The sequence below is a fragment of the Amblyraja radiata genome, chromosome 2 (genome assembly GCF_010909765.2).
Source record: "Amblyraja radiata isolate CabotCenter1 chromosome 2, sAmbRad1.1.pri, whole genome shotgun sequence".
NCBI lineage: Eukaryota > Metazoa > Chordata > Chondrichthyes > Rajiformes > Rajidae > Amblyraja > Amblyraja radiata.
The window spans coordinates 21,492,747-21,511,790 of record NC_045957.1 but is presented as its reverse complement, the minus strand read 5'-3'; the positions used below and the strand labels follow the sequence as shown (position 1 = coordinate 21,511,790).

General features: G+C 41.3%; 1 protein-coding gene across 2 annotated transcripts in view; it reads left to right on the top strand.

Annotated features, from left to right (window-relative positions):
* The first annotated feature begins 1,478 nt into the window (after positions 1-1,478).
* Positions 1,479-19,044, top strand: part of LOC116987007 — a 30,801-nt gene continuing 13,235 nt past the window's right edge. The window contains exons 1-7 of one of the 2 annotated variants that reach the window (XM_033042897.1): positions 1,479-1,860; positions 5,629-7,908; positions 10,980-11,205; positions 12,540-12,670; positions 12,819-12,978; positions 14,753-14,892; positions 17,723-17,857. In XM_033042897.1, coding sequence (XP_032898788.1) covers positions 1,773-1,860; positions 5,629-7,908; positions 10,980-11,205; positions 12,540-12,670; positions 12,819-12,978; positions 14,753-14,892; positions 17,723-17,857 — 3,160 coding nt within the window. In that variant the 5' untranslated portion in view covers positions 1,479-1,772. Of the gene's footprint in view, positions 1,861-5,628; positions 7,909-10,979; positions 11,206-12,539; positions 12,692-12,818; positions 12,979-14,752; positions 14,893-17,722; positions 17,858-19,044 lie in introns of both variants that reach the window. The other variant, XM_033042890.1, reaches the window with a different exon arrangement.

Genomic DNA, 19,044 nt, shown 5'->3' with positions numbered 1-19,044 from the left:
TCATGAAAGTATAATTAATAAAGCAATTCACAAATTTACAGAGTGAAAGAGAATAAATTCAGAGAACATAACATTATTTAAGTTATTTACATCACTATTTAATGATATATAGAAATACATCTAGAAACTAATAAGAGTCAACATATTTCAAAAAGGAATTTCATGCTTGTCAAATGTAACAGAATGGTAAATAAATAATTTATGTATAGTTGAAATAAAAGGAAATTATTGGATTATTACACCAGTGCCAATTTTTTTGAATAGACTTGAATTACTTGTATTCCCACATCGATTCATTCTCCATTGGCAGAAGGTGGGATCTACACTGGCAGTGGTGTGATCACCATTGACATGAACAGAACTCCAGAATAAGAAAAACTATTTCAACCCGTGTTATTTGCAACACATTGAGGTAATTAGTTAATAAAAATGAAAGGCTGCAGCAGGGCCATTTAATGTGAGATGAAGAGAAAGTTCATTCGGATGGTGAAATTTTCAAACCTGGAGGTCAGTGGAGCCCTGATCAGTCATTGGTGATGTTCATTTATCCACATTAAAGCAGTTGAGGATACGGTGCAGAAAAAATTGTACATTGGCCATGAATGGGACGAATAATTGAGCAGGCTTAAGGTGGCAATGAGCCCATTCCTTCCCTTCATTGTGTTTTTTTCTGCTTAAATACAGTGTTGCCTCCGTCCACAAACGCAAACAAATTTCTCCAAATAATTAAAAACGACTTTCCAATTCCACAGTGAAACACTGCAAATGGCAGTTAATAACTTCGTTCGATTCCTTCACTGGCAGTTCGAAGATCCTCCTGAATCCCGTGAGAAGGTCCTGGGGGTGGGGTTACTGAAGTGGGAATGAGGGCATGAGTGAATTCACTCGAATTAGTGAATGTTAGAGGGATTCACTTAGGGATTCGACCCGAAACGTTGCCTATTTCCTTCGCTCCATAGATGCTGCTGCACCCGCTGAGTTTCTCCAGCATTTTTGTGCACCTTCGATTTTCCAGCATCTGCAGTTCATGCTTAAACACTTAAACAGGCGATGGGAACATTTTTAAACTACTGGCGGCCTCCTAATTAAACTTATGAAGCGAATTAACTATCTGCAAAATAAAGCTTAATTGGGAACCAAAACCAAATATAGGAAATTACTCTTAATGTAGCTGTTATAGGTTAGCTTCATTTTCTATTATATTCGGGAACAATTACTCTTGGGGTTAGAGCTTGCAGGAAACTATCTTAACCAGGCAGTCTGCCCAGAATTGTTTTCAGCCATTTAGGAAATATCTACAGTTCAGGCTATATTGTCGAAGAATTTACTTAAAATCACTCGGTCTTGTCGGCTGGGGCGATATTTATTTCCACAGCTTTCCTCTTGAAGTTGTGTGGAGATGAGTATGGAGGGAGTCAGCTTATGTTGAAAGCAGTTTCCTGCAAAGATCCTGCTCCGCTATAAGATCTTTGGTTTCCTGCTCTGGAGAGACGATCACTAAACCGCCCATCCCACACCAGGCTGATTATACTGGGGCAGGGGGATGCCTCAAGCTGCCCTTCCCTTCCCTTCATTTAGTCCCACCGCTGTGAGCAGCCAAAGTGGTCGCCTTGCTTCAGCCACCAGGTCAGTGCTGTTTCAGATCCTACACTTTCCCCTTCACGTTTTAATTCGTGCAACATGTAGACGATTAAAAAAAAATCCCCTCTGATGTTTTGTTCCCGTTCGAACACGATTAGTTATTGAGCTGTTTTGCTTCCCTAGAATCAAGAATGCTTCTCTTGCTGGTCGTGTTGTCGTTGTGGCCCATCGTGTGCCCTGTTTCCACTCAGCGGCCAACTTGCGCTTACTACCTGAGCAGTAAGTAGTTTTCGTGCTATTTTCTGTTTAACCAAGTGGTTATCGGATTATCAATACTTAGTCGCAACGTGCCAGTTAAATCCAGCGCTCTAACTACTGTACGATTGCTAACTCGTGCCGTAGTTATAGTAAAAACATCTTACAAAGTACTGGAGTAACTCGGCGGGTCGGGCAGCATCTTCAGAGTATGTAAAAACATCGTTTTACGGCACAGACTGTATTAACCTTTCAACATAAGAGCAAGCACTGGAAGTTAAATTTGCCTTGAATCTGTTTTATCTTTCTGCATGTTAAGAATACTTAATGTTATTTCCCCATGAGACAGGGGACCATTTTGACCCATCAAGTATATCTGGCTCGTAGACCAATCCCATTCCCTTATTTACCATGTAACCTATTTTACCCACATTCCCATCAACACAGCTCAGATTCACCTACTCACTGACGGCCAATTAACCGGCCAGGCACACAGCTTTGGTATGTGGGAGTAAACGGGAGTCCCCAGGGTAAACCCATCCAGTCACAGGTAGAATGTGCAAATTCCACTCAGGCAGCAACTCTACGATGTTGCCACAGTTATAGAACACATACATGGGCATGTTTACAATATTTATATTAACTACATAGAAGCCAACGTTGATCAGTATAAGTATCACCACCAACAATTTGGCCTGGCTCAATCATATTACCGCGATGGCCAAGAAAACACATTACTTCCACTGATAACCAAGGAAATTTGGCATGTCTCAAATAACTCTTTCTAATTTGACATATATAGCATACAAATCATCCTATCCAGATGCATCACAGTCTGGTATTGCAACTCTCTGCCCAGAACTGCAAGAAATGTACAGCTATGAGCACCACGGGGGGCGAGAAGAAGAAAGGAAAAAAGAAGAGGAGGAGCCCGAGGGCTGAGGGAGAGCTGAGAAGGGGAGGAGTCAGCAAGGGCTACCTGAAATTGGAGAATTCAATGTTTATGCCGCTAGGGTGCAGACTGCTCAAGCGGAATATGAGGTGCTGCTCCTCCAATTTCCGGTGGTGCTCGCTCTGGCCATGGAGGAGGCCCAGGACAGAGAGGTTGGATTCGGAATGGGAGGGGGAGTTGAAGTGCTGAGCCATAAGGTCAGGTTGGTTAATGTGGACCGAGCGGAGGTGTTCGGCGAAACGATCGCCAAGCCTACGCTTGGTCTCACCGATGTAGATAAACACTACAGATTCAAGAACAGCTTCTTCCCAGCTATTATCACACTATTTGTTGGACAAATTCCCGATCTTCCAATCTACCTTGTTTTGGCCCTTGCTCTATGTTTTTTATCTGCGCTTTCTCTGCAGCTGGAACACTACATTATGCACTGTTTATTTTCTCCTTTGCACTACCTTCTGTATTCACATATGGTATGCTTGCACCCATATATGGTATAATTTGCCTCAGGAGCAGAAAGCAAAGTTATATATTCACAAAGCAGATGTAGTTTGCTGCATATGGAAGTAATAAACCAATAGCAATATCAGTGACGAAGAGATGGATGGGTGAATGGATCAGTGTAATTTGGGACAGTCAATATAATGTGTTGATCTCTAGTTTAAGAGGGGTTGTCCAGGCTAGAGGTAGAACGGTCCGGTTCAAGGTTTCTGCAGCAGCATCTGTTGAAGGAACTGAGTAAGACAATGTTATGGAGAGCAAATGAGATAGTCTTATAGATGGCACGATTATCAGGTTTAAAGCTCAGTCCAAGGCCAAATATAACACCAAGGTTGTGAGTATAGTTCAGCCTCAGATAATTTCCAAGGAGAAAGGTAAAAACAATGGCTTTACTTTCCAAAACCTTTGGAGGAGATTTCTGCTTTCTGGTCCAACATTGCTCTGCAAGATAATACAATGGAAGTGTCAAGAGAGGGCCAATGAAATGGTTATGGGCATTTTTATGTAGTTGTACAATCTGATGGTGTGTTTTTTTCTTCTTCTTCCAAGAAGCACTATATATATATATATATATATATATACACACACTATATATATATATATATATATATATATACACACACACACACACACACACACACACACACACACACACATATATATATATATTTGTTACCAAATTACACAAATTTGTTACCAGCACGTATGGCAGGGTAAGTTGGGAGGCTAGAGTCGGGTGTGGGGGTTATAAAAGAATAAGAATCATAAATCCAGCCTGGACAGCCATTATTTACCATTTTATGACTTAAGTTTTCTTGCACTCCTGACTCTCTTAAAGCACTCCCTTCATCAGTTCTCTACTGTTAAGCTTTGGTGACCTCTATTGCTTTATCATTCTTCTTTAGAAAAAGTTCATACGTAGTAAAGCACTCCCTTCATCAGTTCTCTACCCTTTGCTTCCTGCTTCTGGTAGTTATGTAAAATCATAGAATTAACTTTCCATTTCACAATGCTGAAGAAATAGAAGAATCTCATGCAGTTAAATATCCACACAGTGATACTAATTATTCCTTGTTGAAGTCCTAAGCTGTCCAACAGAAGGGCAGAAAACAGTGCATTTTCATGTAATTGGAATGATTTCATTTATTTGGAAATTAGAGATCAAGTTGATGTCATCAATCGTGTAATGCTAACCTCTAATTATGCTCTAATTTTTTGAGTTTCTTTTCATGTGTTTTTAATTTTGTAGCTGTTAGCATGTGATTTTAAAAAGTCCTAAAGCAAGGAACCTTACTAAAAAACAGATAATGACCCACTGAAAACTGCAAAATACCAAGTGGCAAATTCCAAATTATGTCTGCAGATTTTTCTTTAGTCTACAATGTAATAGTAATTTCTCAACTTCTACTTTATAATTTGCACTGGAAATAGAAAACAGCTACAGTTAAGTCTGTTGTATATTTGAAAAATTTTCATGTTTTTAGTTCTACGCAAGCCCTTTTCAATTCATCCTCTAATGCTAAACAAATCTTGATATGAAAATGCCCCAATTAAGAAGTATTCTACCTCCAAATGCAGAAGTCCAATTTTAGATATTTAATACAAAATTGTACCAGTTTATTAATTTGTATGTAATGGCATAGAGAGTGCAATGATTTTTATACTTGACAATGACTGTTATATTTTCTGAACATACTTATGTCTATATCCAAATATGCTGAGACTGAGTTTGTCTTGAAATTCACTCGTATTCAAGGATTGAGATGATAAAAACAGAAATGTAATATGAATCACCAAGTCTCATCTGAACACAATATCACCTGGCATTCCAAGATGAGGCCTGGGAATTCTTATTCTACTGCTGTTTTTATAATCTCAGTGTACTTTTTTTGTTTGGTTTTAAAAGGAAAAAAGGCAGATCCATAATGAAAGAAATGCTGAAAAGTAAAATATATGTTTAGTATTTATTGTGCTCTTACACTGGAGTAAGTCCATCATTAGCTGTTTCCAACTGTGTCCCGTGAGATTTTAAGTCATTGCTTACTAAATGCTATAACTTGTCATCCTGAGTTTTACATCTGTGTGACTGTATTAGAAAAACAGGTAGAGTGCCTTGAATTGTCAGCATATGTATTATTTATATTTAGCAGATATTATTTTAGTTTTTCCTTAATTGCGAAATGATAAACTATTAATGATTGTAACAAGGGTATGTCTCAATATAGAATTTAGTTGTGGAACTAGATCATGAAAATGTAATGACAAAAAATATCTCTTAAGGGGATGTTTCAAATACATTTTTCGAGTGCATATTTTTAAATGACATGCTTCCTTTCCTGCAGGGCGTCAGAGTGGTGTGTTTCATTATGATCGGCAGAATCGTTATTCTTTGACTTTTCCTGCTGCCAAACTGGCTTGTGAACAAAGCTTTGGAGCTGTGATGGCAACTAGGGATCAACTTCATACCGCTTGCCTTTCTGGTCTAGAGGAGTGCAGGGCAGGCTGGCTGTTGTCAGGAGAAGTAGGTTATCCGAGGATTCACAGAAGCTGGAACTGTGGCCTATACAAAGTAGGCATAATATCATATGGTGTCAAAAAAAACCTGCAGGAAAAATGGGATGTGTATTGTTATAAACCTGATGATGACTGCTCTAATTATAATAAATTGCTACAACTGGAAGACAATATTTTAAACAGCAAATCAGTGAACATGTCACTGATCAGAACATTAGCTTCCTCAAGGAAGAATGTTTCCAAGAAACAAGAAATGCCTAAACCAAAACAGATCAGGACACAGAAAGATATAAATGTTCAGTTTTCCAATATAGCAAAACCATTGTATCTGAGTGAGCACAGTACACATCTATATAGCACGGAAACATCAACCTCTGTCCTATCTGTAAAATCGTCAACTGCTTTTCACATCAACAGTCTGGAAGCAGAGAGCAGTAAGGAACCATTGCACATTGAGAACTCTGATAAATGTTCAAATTGTAAGCATTCATTAGAGACTGAAGAAAAAGGCAAAGTTACTGCAGCTTTGGATACAAGTGGGACTAAAAATGAAAACCAAACTGAAGTGATAAGAAATTCATCGACATCTTCTGCTGCAGAGTTGTTACACATTTGGAATGTGCCTGTGGATGGATTTACAACCTCTACAATCAATAATGATGCAGGAGATGAAGACATTAGACCTTCTCAAGGTTCTTTTAATCAGCAAAAACATGTTGGGGTTGCTATCCCAACTGCTGGCCTTGAATCTGCTAAAACCAACTCTGTGACTTCACAAACTGTGCAACCAAATATGCATTTAGTGACTTTAAAATCTACATCTCAAATATCACCAGTTATAAGATTTATTACAGAAAGCAGTAATACATTACTAAGATCTGGGACAAATACATTTGGCACAGAGTTACCTTCATCCTCTGTGGGGGCTGTAACACCTGGACTGTCCTTGGAGGATGTGAGTAATGACAAAATGGGTCAACATCATCAAACTGTCTTGAAACTAATAGCGAATTATCTGAATGGGTTAAGACGGTTCCCTTCATCTGATTCAAATGCTACAGAATGGAAAAGTGAGCGTGCTGATGTAATTAATAGCACACACTCAGAGTTGAACATGGAGAAGCCTTTTATAGAAAAGAAGAAAGGGAAAAAACTCAAATTTGCTTTTCAAGGAGAAGTCGCCCAATTAGACTCTGTAAACACAAATGGGGTAACGGAAGTGGAAGAAGCTCAAGCACTCAGTACAGATCTTCAAATTTTTCAAAGTGTAACATCAATAAAATACAATACAGCATTGCCAGAAATAACAAATGCAGGAAATGCTTTTCATCTTAAGACAGCTAGGATTGATAATATCCGGTATCCAAACGAAACAAATCCAAAGAATCAAGGAATAGATCAACTTGGTTTCATCAGGAAAGATAATAAATCTCTTTCAGAAACAGGACACAATTATGGGGCAGTAATGAACCATTTACAAATAACTGAGGCAAGTCTTCCACAAACTGCAGTCACCAATATACGACTGACTACATCTGGTCCAGATGAAGTCACTTTTCCAGTAACGTTCACGTCAGAGACATATGTACAGCAGGATGTGACCTCAGATGAAAATTCTATCAACATAGCGACCAGTAAGAATTACTTGCACATGATCAGAAATGACAGCGATATTCACCTTCTAACAAATGCAGATCCAACTCCAATGCAGTCGGTTAAAACTAATCCCAATATCTCGGAGCCATCTTTCATAATTAGTGAAAACAGCACGGTGCTACTAAATTCTTCTGAAGACTCTGTTGAAGTGGAGACAGAAGGAGTTCCAACACCAACAGAGCAGTCTGGCTCATATTTTGTGACACATTTCATGGTGGAGGGTTTTGCCTCATTGGATGTAACCAATGTTGCCAATGTCACAGATGACAGCACTGAATCTCCATTGCCAGCTACATCATTTATGAGCCCTGCTTCTGTACAAATACCTGCCACCGATGAACCATTTTTGCAGCTCCATCAGATGAGCACTTTGAGCTTTTCAGCTGTCACCAAAGAAATAACACCAAAAGGAGATACTCTACTTCCATTCACTTCCTCGTTTATGTCCTCAGGTAAATCAATATATACTTCAGTCATTAAATGTACCATTTTTTAAGTGTAAGGTTCCTGAACCAGATTATATACCAAAGCACATCTACCTCCTTTTGGTTTAAGTTGAATGCTACAGGGTTACAAAATAATCATTAAATATGAAATCCTATGCAATGTACTATCATGCTATCATGCTCTCGTAACCACTGAATTTCCATGGCTGTTCTACTTTAGTTAGTGACTTTCAAGATATTGATACTGACTGTGGGGGACTAGGCGATCTAATTGAATATAAAGGAGAGATGGTTGGATTCTCTCGTTGGAGATGGTTATTGCCTGGCGTTTGTGTGGATCCATTATCATACTTCACTTATCACCATTTGCCTGAATGTTATCCAGGTTCTTGTTGCATACAGACATGGACTGCTTCATTTGCTGAAGATTTGTAAAGGTATTTGTACACTGCATCATCAGCAAGCAGCCTGACTTCTGATGAAAGAAGAGTCAATGATGGTGCAGCTGAAGATAGTTGATCTGAGTAATTATATTAGTTGAGTGTTTTTCCCTTTGATCGCTGACAGGTTTTACCAGGAAACTTTTATACCTCCCTTGATCAAATGTTGTCTTGATGTCAAGGACAGTTAGTGTCACCCTGCCTCCTTGCTTTCATCCCTTTGGTATATGCTGATGGAAACTTTCATTGTCATAGAGTTGTACAGTGTGGAAATAGGTCCTTCAGCCTAACTTGTCCACGCCGACCAACATGCCCCATCTACATACGTCTGCCTGTGTTTGGCCAATATCCCTCTAAACCTAGCCTATCCATGTACCTGTCTAAATGTTGCAATAATACATGCCTCAACAACCTCTTCCAGCAGCTTGTTCCACATAACTGCCACCCTTGTGTAATAAAGAAAGGTTAGGTTCCCATTAAATCTATCTCCCCTCCCTATGTCCTCTGGTGTTTGATTCCCCTACTCTTGTGCAAGAGGCTCTGTGTGTTTACCCAATCTATTCATCTCATGATTTTGTACACTCTATAAGATCACCCCTCATCTTTTTTAATCTCCAAGGAATATAGCCCTATCCTGCTCAATCTCACCCTGTAGTTCAGTTCCTTGAGTCCTGGCAACATCATGGTAAATCCTCTCTGAAACATTTCAAGCTTGACAACATCTTTCCGAATACACGGTGACCAAATCTGAACACAATACTCTAAATGTGGCCTCACCAACATCTTGTATAACTGTAACATGACCACCCAACTTCTACACTCAATATTCTGACTGATGAAGGCCAATGTGCTGAAATCTATCTTGACCACCCTATCCAGAGGTGCAGCGAGTTTTGGCATACAGGCCTTCAGTACCACAGCTGTGATGTTATCCAGTCCTGTAGATCCTGCTGTGCCAATTCGCTCAGCTGCTTCAAATTAGTTGGAGATTGAGGAAACAATTAGACAGGTACATTGATAGGACAGGTTTGGAGGGATATGGACCAAACACAGGCAGGTGAGACTAGTGTAGCAGGGAATGTTGGCTGGTGTAGGCAAGTTGGGCCAAAGGGCCTGTTTCCATGCTGTATGACTCTGACTCTATTGTTTCTGTGAAAGAGGAAGTCAGGATGAATCATCTATTCTGCACTTTTGGTTGAAGTTTTCTTATGCTGGTCCCAGCCATTGCTGAGGATGGAAATGTTTCCTAGAGTTTTATCTTCCTGAAAGCTGTTTAATGGTTAACTATGAAGAGACTCGAAGGACTGTAAAGCTTAAATCGCATCCATTGCTGTGGGATCTGTCAGCTTTGGTTGTTGCATGCTGTTCTGGCTGTTTAACATACAACTAAGGCGGAAGAGTGGTGCACATGATAGAGCTGCTGCCTCATAGTCCCAGAGACTTAGGTTTGATCCTGACATTGGGTGAGGAGTTTGCACATTCTCCCTGTGACTGCGTGAGTTTTCTCCTAATTCCTCCCACATCACAAAAATGTGGAGGTTTGTAGGTTAATTTGTGTCTGTAAATTGTCCCTTGTTTGTAGGAATGGGATAATGTAGAAATAGTATGAATAGATGATCAATGCTCAGCATGGACTTGGTGGCCAGAGGGCCTGTTTCCATGCTGCGTCTCTTATCTAGTTCTCTACAGCATTTTCACGAGACTGTGACCCAGGGAATGCCAGGAGTGCATGGTCTAAATAGAGAGAGAAAAGGATTAACTTCAAGGATTAAAGTAAATGATCACAAGTATGGAAAGTGAGCAAGCAAGCAAGGAGGTGTGGGTGGGTGTGTGTGTGTGCGTGTGTGCGTGTGCGCGTGCGTGTGTGTGGGTGTGTGTGTGGGTGTGTGTGTGTGTGCGTGTGTGCGTGTGCGCGTGTACGCGTGCGTGTGTGTTCCAAGAATCGTGAGCAAAATACAAAGTGTTGGAGTAACTCAATGGTTTACACAGCAGCTGGGGAGGGAATGGACAGATGTCATTTCAGGTCAGAACCCTTCGTTCATTAATTACAGTAGCGGGGAGAAATATGGAAAATAGCTGGGGTGGGACAAAGCCTGAGTGATAGGTGGATACATGTGAGGGGGTTTCATATGGGGATGGGTGGTGACAGTCTGCTGATTGTGGTTCATCTGTTTGGTGGTGTAGTGTAAGGGTGCAAGTCGAGAAGAATGAATGAGAACAGTTGAGAGAGATTTAAAAAGTGATGGAAATGAGAAAAAGGACATCCCCTGCTAGAAATTTGAAATAAATGCTGGAACTGCTCTGCAGATTAGATGTCTGGCATCTAAAACAGTTGGCTTTTGGGGTATAATGTAAATTTTCACGGAATCCTTTGAATTAGATGAGAACGGTATTGGATCCAATAATCCATTGAGATAATGCTTTTTAAGTAAAAGAACAAAATGTGAATCCTAAGTAAGAGAAATTTGTAATCTTGTTAATCTGTACAATATTGAAAATATTTGTTCCGTGATAATTGCTCTCAGTATCACATTTTGAATGTACATAGTGTATTATATAGATCATAAGGTGCATTGTGTGAAGGTTTTCCTCAATAGGCAGCACCCATATGACCAAGCATGCTCTGCTTCCTGCTAGATTCATGCGGTGGTGTGATGAGACAAACTGAGGGAAGATTTCAGACACCACACTATCCACAATCCTACCCAAGTGACATGGACTGCACCTGGGAGATTGAAGCTCCTCGAGGATATCTCGTCCGTTTGGATTTTATTTCTTTGTTTATCGAAGAGCACAGAACGTGCAAGTACGACTATGTGGTTGTTTACGACGGCAAAGGACCCAGCAAAGTGGAAATGGGCAGGTAACGACTGGACTTGTGATTCATCAACTTGTGAGTCTATAAGAACCTTAAAAATAATAATTAAGATGTGCAAAAAATATATATATATTTGAAAAAGAAATGATTGAGGTTTTAGGAGTATGTAGGCAGTATTTGTTCTTCATGCAAGGTTTATGAATTTGATAATAAATTCCATCTTATTATAAATATTTAAGGCACAAAGTCATTCACGGCTATCTCTATCGAAACATTTTGTACATCCATCTAATGGTTCTAGTACTCGGGAGCATCTTAAAATTCTGACGACACTGCGGAAAGCCATGAAATTGAATACAATAACCTGGTAATTTGTGGGCTGACTATGAAAACTCTCTTTGTAAAATCCCAATTAGTTCATTAATTGCTTTCAAGGAATGATCTGTTAATTGAACCTCTTAATGATTGTTAATTGAACCTCAACATCTATTTTTGGGTTTTGTTATGGTATTGGTTTATTATTGCATGTGCACTCTGATACAATGGGAAAACTTTGTTTTGCATGCTAAAAGGGAAAATAATACTCTGAGTGTAGAATATAGGTATATAGAATGAGCTGTCAGAGGAGATAGTTGAGGCAGGAACCATCACAATGTTTAAAAAAACATTTGGACAGGTACAGGAATAGGATAGAAACATAGAAATTAGGTGCAGGAGTAGGCCATTCGGCCCTTCAAGCCTGCACCGCCATTCAATATGATCATGGCTGATCATCCACTCAGTATCCCGTACCTGCCTTCTCTCCATACCCTCTGATCCCCTTAGCCACAAGGGCCACATCTAACTCCCTCTTAAATATAGCCAATGAACTGGCCTCGACTACCCTCTGTGGCAGGGAGTTCCAGAGATTCACCACTCTCTGTGTGAAAAAAGTTCTTCTCATCTCGGTTTTTGGATATGGGCCAAACACAAAAAAGTGGGACTGGTATAGATGGGGCATGTTGGTCGGCATGGGCAGGGTGGGCTGAAGGGCCTGTTTCCATGCTGTATGACTCAATGATGTGATAGATTGAAAAATCGGGAATTCTAATTTGGCAAAAGAGAGGTCTGATCGGTAATCTGATTACAGTGGGGGAAGTAGCTGTTCCTGATCTCTGGAACAAATTCCTGTTCTTTATTTTGTGGTTCTCTCTTAATGATCGTTAAAGGCAGAAGGAAACATTTAAGAAATGATTAAAACCAGACATTTTGGCACTGGTATGAGTAGCTTACAAATTAATGTAATGTGATTCAATTTATGATTAATTATGTATTTATTTACATAAAAGCATTTCCTGCATACTAAAATGTTGTCTTTGCTGTTCAATCATATAAATCAGATTCTGTGGATCTAAAGTGCCACCACAGCTCCAGGGATCATCCACCGTAATGAGCATCACCATGCGGTCTGACTCCTCCATGGAACTAGAGGGATTTTCAGCACGGTTCAGCACTTTCCAAATCCCTACAGGTAAATGTCAATCCAGTGGAGGTCAGCAATCTCTCCACATGCTGCTGATTTGGAATTCTCCTTGTTATGCTAGACTTGGAAGTTGCCAACTAAGTTAGCAGAACCTAAAGCTCATGGCATGTTTTCTTTCCTGCTCTGTTACTTGCAGGTTATATTCGTCTGGTTGGAGGAAAGACTATTTATGACGGCGTAATAGAAATTGAGTCTGATGGGCAATGGGGCGGAATATGTGCTAAGCAGTGGACCCATAGAGATGCCACTGTAGTGTGCCGCCAACTAGGCTTCACTGGACCCGCTTTATCTACAAGGTAAATAAGATATGTGTAGAAAGGGACTGCAGATACTGGTTTAAACCAAAGATAGACACAAAATGCTGGAGTAACTCAGAGGGACAGGCAACCTCTCTGGAGGGGAATGGGTTACGTTTTGGGTCGAGACCCTTCTTCAGACTAGAGTCATATAAGATATGAGCTGCATGATATGAGCTGCATATAAATGTGAGGTTATCCATTTTGGTGGATAAATGTGAGGTTATCCATTTTGGTGGCAAAAACAGGAAAGCAGACTATTATCTAAATGGTGGCTGACTAGGAAAAGGGGAGATGCAGCGAGACCTGGGTGTCATGGTACACCAGTCATTGAAAGTGGGCATGCAGGTGCAGCAGGCAGTGAAGAAAGCGAATGGTATGTTAGCTTTCATAGCAAAAGGATTTGAGTATAGGAGCAGGGAGGTTCTACTGCAGTTGTACAGGGTCTTGGTGAGACCACACCTGGAGTATTGCGTACAGTTTTGGTCTCCAAATCTGAGGAAGGACATTATTGCCATAGAGGGAGTGCAGAGACGGTTCACCAGACTGATTCCTGGGATGTCAGGACTGTCTTATGAAGAAAGACTGGATAGACTTGGTTTATACTCTCTAGAATTTAGGAGATTGAGAGGGGATCTTATAGAAACTTACAAAATTCTTAAGGGGTTGGACAGGCTAGATGCAGGAAGATTGCTCCCGATGTTGGGGAAGTCCAGGACAAGGGGTCACAGCTTAAGGATAAGGGGGAAATCCTTTAAAACCGAGATGAGAAGAACTTTTTTCACACAGAGTGGTGAATCTCTGGAACTCTCTGCCACAGAGGGTAGTCGAGGCTAGTTCATTGGCTATATTTATGAGGGAGTTAGATGTGGCCCTTGTGGCTAAGGGGATCAGAGGGTATGGAGAGAAGGCAGGTACGGGATACTGAGTTGGATGATCAGCCATGATCATATTGAATGGCGGTGCAGGCTCGAAGGGCCGAATGGTCTACTCCTGCACCTAATTTCTATGTTTCTATGTTTCTATGATATAAGATATATGGAGAAGGGTCTCGACCCGAAACGTTGCCTTTTTCCTTCGCTCCATAGATGCTGCCTCACCCGCTGAGTTTCTCCAGCATTATCGTACCTAGGATATATGGACTGTCAGTGTTAAGTGTGACACCTGACAGGCTGTTTTCCTTGTTTATACTCAAACTAAAGCCCGTGGCTTAGAATTTCCTTTGCACAACTCCAAAATATACGCTAAATGAAAACCCAAGCAAATTGTAGATTGTGGAAATCTGAGATAATAAGAACAAACGTGGGAAAATCTCAGAAGGTCAGACAGCATCTGTGAAAAGAAAAGCAATTCGCATCTTGGCTCTGAAAATTTCTGCCCATTTTACTTCTCTCTTGCTATTTACAGACCTGGCATTCTCCTCATAACTTGCTTTACCAATTATTTTGCACTGTCAGTAAATTTAGCTGTTTCCCTGCTGTGTGCTATCTAAGGAAGCTTGAAATGGATAGTGTTGGACAGGATAAATTGTGTATTTCAAATCAAAAGGTGCAGCTGAGGAGGTTAAACATTTAAAGAGAAAGGTAGCACTGCAGAGCAGTTGACGTCAGTGTAATGAGGAGGGATAGATGTCTGTTGGAAAATTATCTTGTGCTGGTAGCACTAAATACGCAATTAAGTAGCAGCTACATTTTACATTCAACTTCTGCAATTTGGCACCATTGATTTCAATGACTCCTGCTTTAATCTTCCCATGTTTCTGTTTTGTTTTCAGGGTTGATGGAAGTGGGCTTGAGAGTCAACAGGCAATCTCTTACATTAAATGTAGGGGAAGTGAGGTGACAGTGCAGGACTGTGACGTTAAAAGGAATGGTACCTGTGCAATGGGACAACGTGCTGCAGTCATCTGCCTGGGTAAGTCGCTCTCTCAGGCTTTAGTTTGTAGCCTAACGGAAAGTTCTGAGATCTGTAAATGGAACTTACTGTTGGCATAGACAATAGGTTCACAACATCCGTTTTGTAACCAGTTCTCATCTGTTATCCCACGATGTACAAATGAAACATACAAAGGAGCATAATTTACTCATTGTGTGACACAATTTTAAGTAAATGTTTAAAAGGAGGTAAAAAGGAGAAATGTCTTCCACACCTCTTGTTTAATTTATCAAGCAGTTTAGTTCTTAATACCACACTGAAGCTTCTTCCTAGGTTTTCCATTGTAATAAATGTCCATGGGGCGAGTTAAACAACTTGTGAGCTAAAACCAATGCAGGAAGCATTTGTCAAGTTACAAAGTTTGTACATTTTCTTTGCTGGGTTAGAAAGCAGATTGAAATCCTCCTCCTGCACCTCTTACTTGCTGGAGATAAACCGGAGCAGGTCTGATTGGTTATCTGACCTGGGTATAAGGATGAAAGGTTAATTGAACCATCTATTGGCTGCTTTTCTCCAAACTGTGGAGGAGAACCTGCTACCTCTGCCAGTTTCCCTTCATTCTCCACACAGTTTTATGTTGATGTGTTAGATGTGCTGTGCATTTAGTTTAGAGATACAGCATAGAAACATAGAAAATAGGTGCAGGAGTAGGCCATTCAGCCCTTCAAGCCAGCACCGACATTCAATATGGGATCGTGGCTGATCATCCAGAATCAGTACCCTGTTCCTGCTTTCTCCCCATATCCCTATATTCCGTTAGCCCTAAGAGCTATATCTAACTCTCTCTTGAATACATCCAGTGAATTGGCCTCCACTGCCTTCTGTGGCGGAGAATTCCATGGATTCACAACTCTCTGAAAGTTGAAAAAGTCTTTCCTCATCTCAGTCCTAAATGGCCTACCCCTTATTCCTAATCAGTGATTCCTGGTTCTGGACTCTCCCAGCATGGGGAACATTTTTCCTGCATCTAGCCTGTCCAATTCCTAAAGAACCTGATATGTTTCCATAAGATTCCCTCTCTAAATATGTTTATATGTTTCTATAAGATCTTCTAAATTCCAGTGAATATAAGCTATTCTTTCATCATATGTCCTGTTCATCAAACTGGCACTTCGTCCCACCGATTCCACGCTGACCAGCGATCACCCTGTACACTAGCACTATCCTACACACTAGGGGTAATTCACAGAAGCCGATTAACCTACAAGCCCATACGTTTTTGTGTGGTAGGAAACCGGAGCTACCGGAGAAAACCCACGTGGTCACTAAGAATGTGCAAACTCTGTACAGATAACCGTCAGAACTGTCCCCGGGTCTCCATCACTGTATGGCAGCAACTGTACTACTATGCCACTGTGCACTGTGTGTTTTGCAATTTTCTGTGCAGCCACACCTGCTAACTGCATGTAAATTTGGGAATTACTTACAAATTGCAAACTGAAGGGCCCGACCCACTTGGGCGTCATTTGCGCGTCATTTGCGCGAGATCATTTAGCGTCACGATGCACGACGCGCACGTGATGCGCACATGGCGTGCATTACGCGCGCATGGCGCGTGAACAAGGGGTCACAGTTTAAGGATAAGAGGGAAATCCTTTAGGACCGAGATGAGAAAATCATTTTTTACACAGAGAGTGGTGAATCTGTGGAACTCTCTGACACAGAAGGTAGCTGAGGCCAGTTCATTGGCTATATTTAAGAGGGAGTTAGATGTGGCCCTTGTGGCTAAGGGGATCAGGGGGTATGGAGAGAAGGCAGGTACGGGATACTGAGTTGGATGATCAGCCATGATCATATTGAATGGCGGTGCAGGCTCGAAGGGCCCAATGGCCTACTCCTGCACCTATTTTCTATGTTTCTATGTGGTGAGGCGTGGTGGCGTAGGCAGTGATGCGCGGTCACGTGCGGCGCCCCAGGATTTTGGGATTCACAAAATCTTCACTCGCCACCTGCGTGACGCGCAAATGACGCCCAAGTGGGACAGACCCTTCACTTCCCCTGCAAAGTGTCACAATTAGAGCTGTTAAATTGGCCGTTCTCAAGTGACACCACTGCTGGTTTGGTATAGGTGAACGGGTCTGATGCAGTGCACATCTCTCCCCAAAATATGAGGCCTTATGTGAATAGTAACCAGAAATCTGATCCAATTTCAGCCAAGCTGTCTGGAACTGTATCACCTGTGTCTAACGTGCATATAATAACTCGAGTACAAAATAGTTGCTTCAGTTGCAGCCAACGGAAGCTATTCTCCTGTTAATGCCAAGACTGTTTCCTTCCACCTTGACTGTAGTTCAGTGTTGGGACAATGGAATTAAATGCATAGAGGAAACATTGTGGAAACAAACCGTTCAGTCCAACTTGCCCACACTGACCCTTCTATACTAGTCCCACCTGCCTGCATTTTTGGTCCATATCCGTCTAAATCTATCCCATTCAAGTACTTGTCTAAATGTTACTTAAATGTTGTGATAGCACCAGTCTCTTCTGACAGCTCGTTCATAAACCCACCACTCTTTGTGTGAAAAAGTTACCCCTCGGGTTCCTATTAAATCTTTCCCCCCCCCTCACCTTAAATCAAAATGAATGTGGAACAAGTTTTTCATCTCCAAAACATGTTTGCCAGATTGTCGGAAACTCTGGAGTGAGCAGTGACACTGTACCTGAGAAAAACATTAGGGAACCATCTCAAAACTTGAAAATCACAAACAGACCATGGCAAACCAAACAGTGAAGACTAAGTGATGATTTTTTTTGATAAAACTGTAGGGTACAAAGATATTCCTCACATCTTACTTTGAATTTGTCACAGTTATGGAGTCCTGTGCAGCCTTAAAGAGTGCCGGCGTTCAGGAGTCTGGGACGTTCACCATAGATCCCGATGGCTTGGACACTGGAGTTGATCCTTTCCCTGTGGAATGTGACATGACGTCTGACTCTACAACGGGTTAGTCATCTACGGAGATTAGTTTCTAACTTATGGCAATAGCAAGTGGAGTATTATTCAACAAAATCATGCTTATATGGGTTTCAAATTTTATCAGTTAATTAATTGTAATGCTTTGTTGAAATGGTAAGTAGGAAAGAGCAAGGTAAATTCTCCTTGGCATAGAATGCGTTTGTGATCAGGTTCATATAAAATATTGTCATATGAATGGAATCTTGACCTTTGGTTCCTGGAAGAAGCAAAATTCCAACTAATGCCCAACTATAGACAATAGGTGCAGGAGTAGGCCATCCGGCCCTTCGAGCCGGCACCGCCATTCCATGTGATCATGGCTGATCATCCCCAATCAGTACCCCGTTCCTGCCTTCTCCCCATATCCCCTGACTCCTATCTTTAAGAGCCCTATCTAGCTCTCTCTTGAAAGTATCCAGAGAACCGGCCTTCACCGCCCTCTGAGCTGAGAATTCCACACTCGCAACTCTCTGTGTGGAAAAAGTGTTTCCTCGTCTCCGTTCTAAATGGCTTACCCGATATTCTTAAACTGTGGCCCCTGGTTCTGGACTCCCCCAACTAGCAATATTAATTCTATTGAGTGAAGAAATAAATGGATCTGTCAATATAAAGGGTGTCCCTTATTGGGCACTCCCTGTGTTTATTTTTTTTTTAGTTTGGCGATACAGTGCGAAAACAGCCCTTTCGGCCCACTGAGTCCGCACTGACCAGCGATTCCTTGCACATTAACACTAACCTACACACACTAGGGACAATTTACAATTATACCAAGCCAATTAACCTGCAAACCTGTAAGTCTTTGGAGTGTGGGAGAAAACCGGAGATCCTGAAGAAAACCCACGCAGCTCACAGGGAGAACGTACAAACTCCATATAAACAGCATCCATAGTCAGGATTGAACCCAGGTCTCTGGCACTGTAAGGCAGCACCTCTACTGCTGCCCTGCTGCGCCACCATGCCACTTCCACTGAGGGGCCGTTGAGGCCAAAATGATACATACAGACTGTGGTGAGGCAGGCAGTGTTTGATAGGGTGCACGGGTAGGTCATGTGGGAGTTGGTCCATCCCTTAACATTCTCCTTCAGGTAGTGTGCTGCTGAACCCAAAGTGGAGATGAACCTCATCACTGTTTGTTGTCACTGAGATTTGGCTCCTGAAATATAGAAAGGGATCAA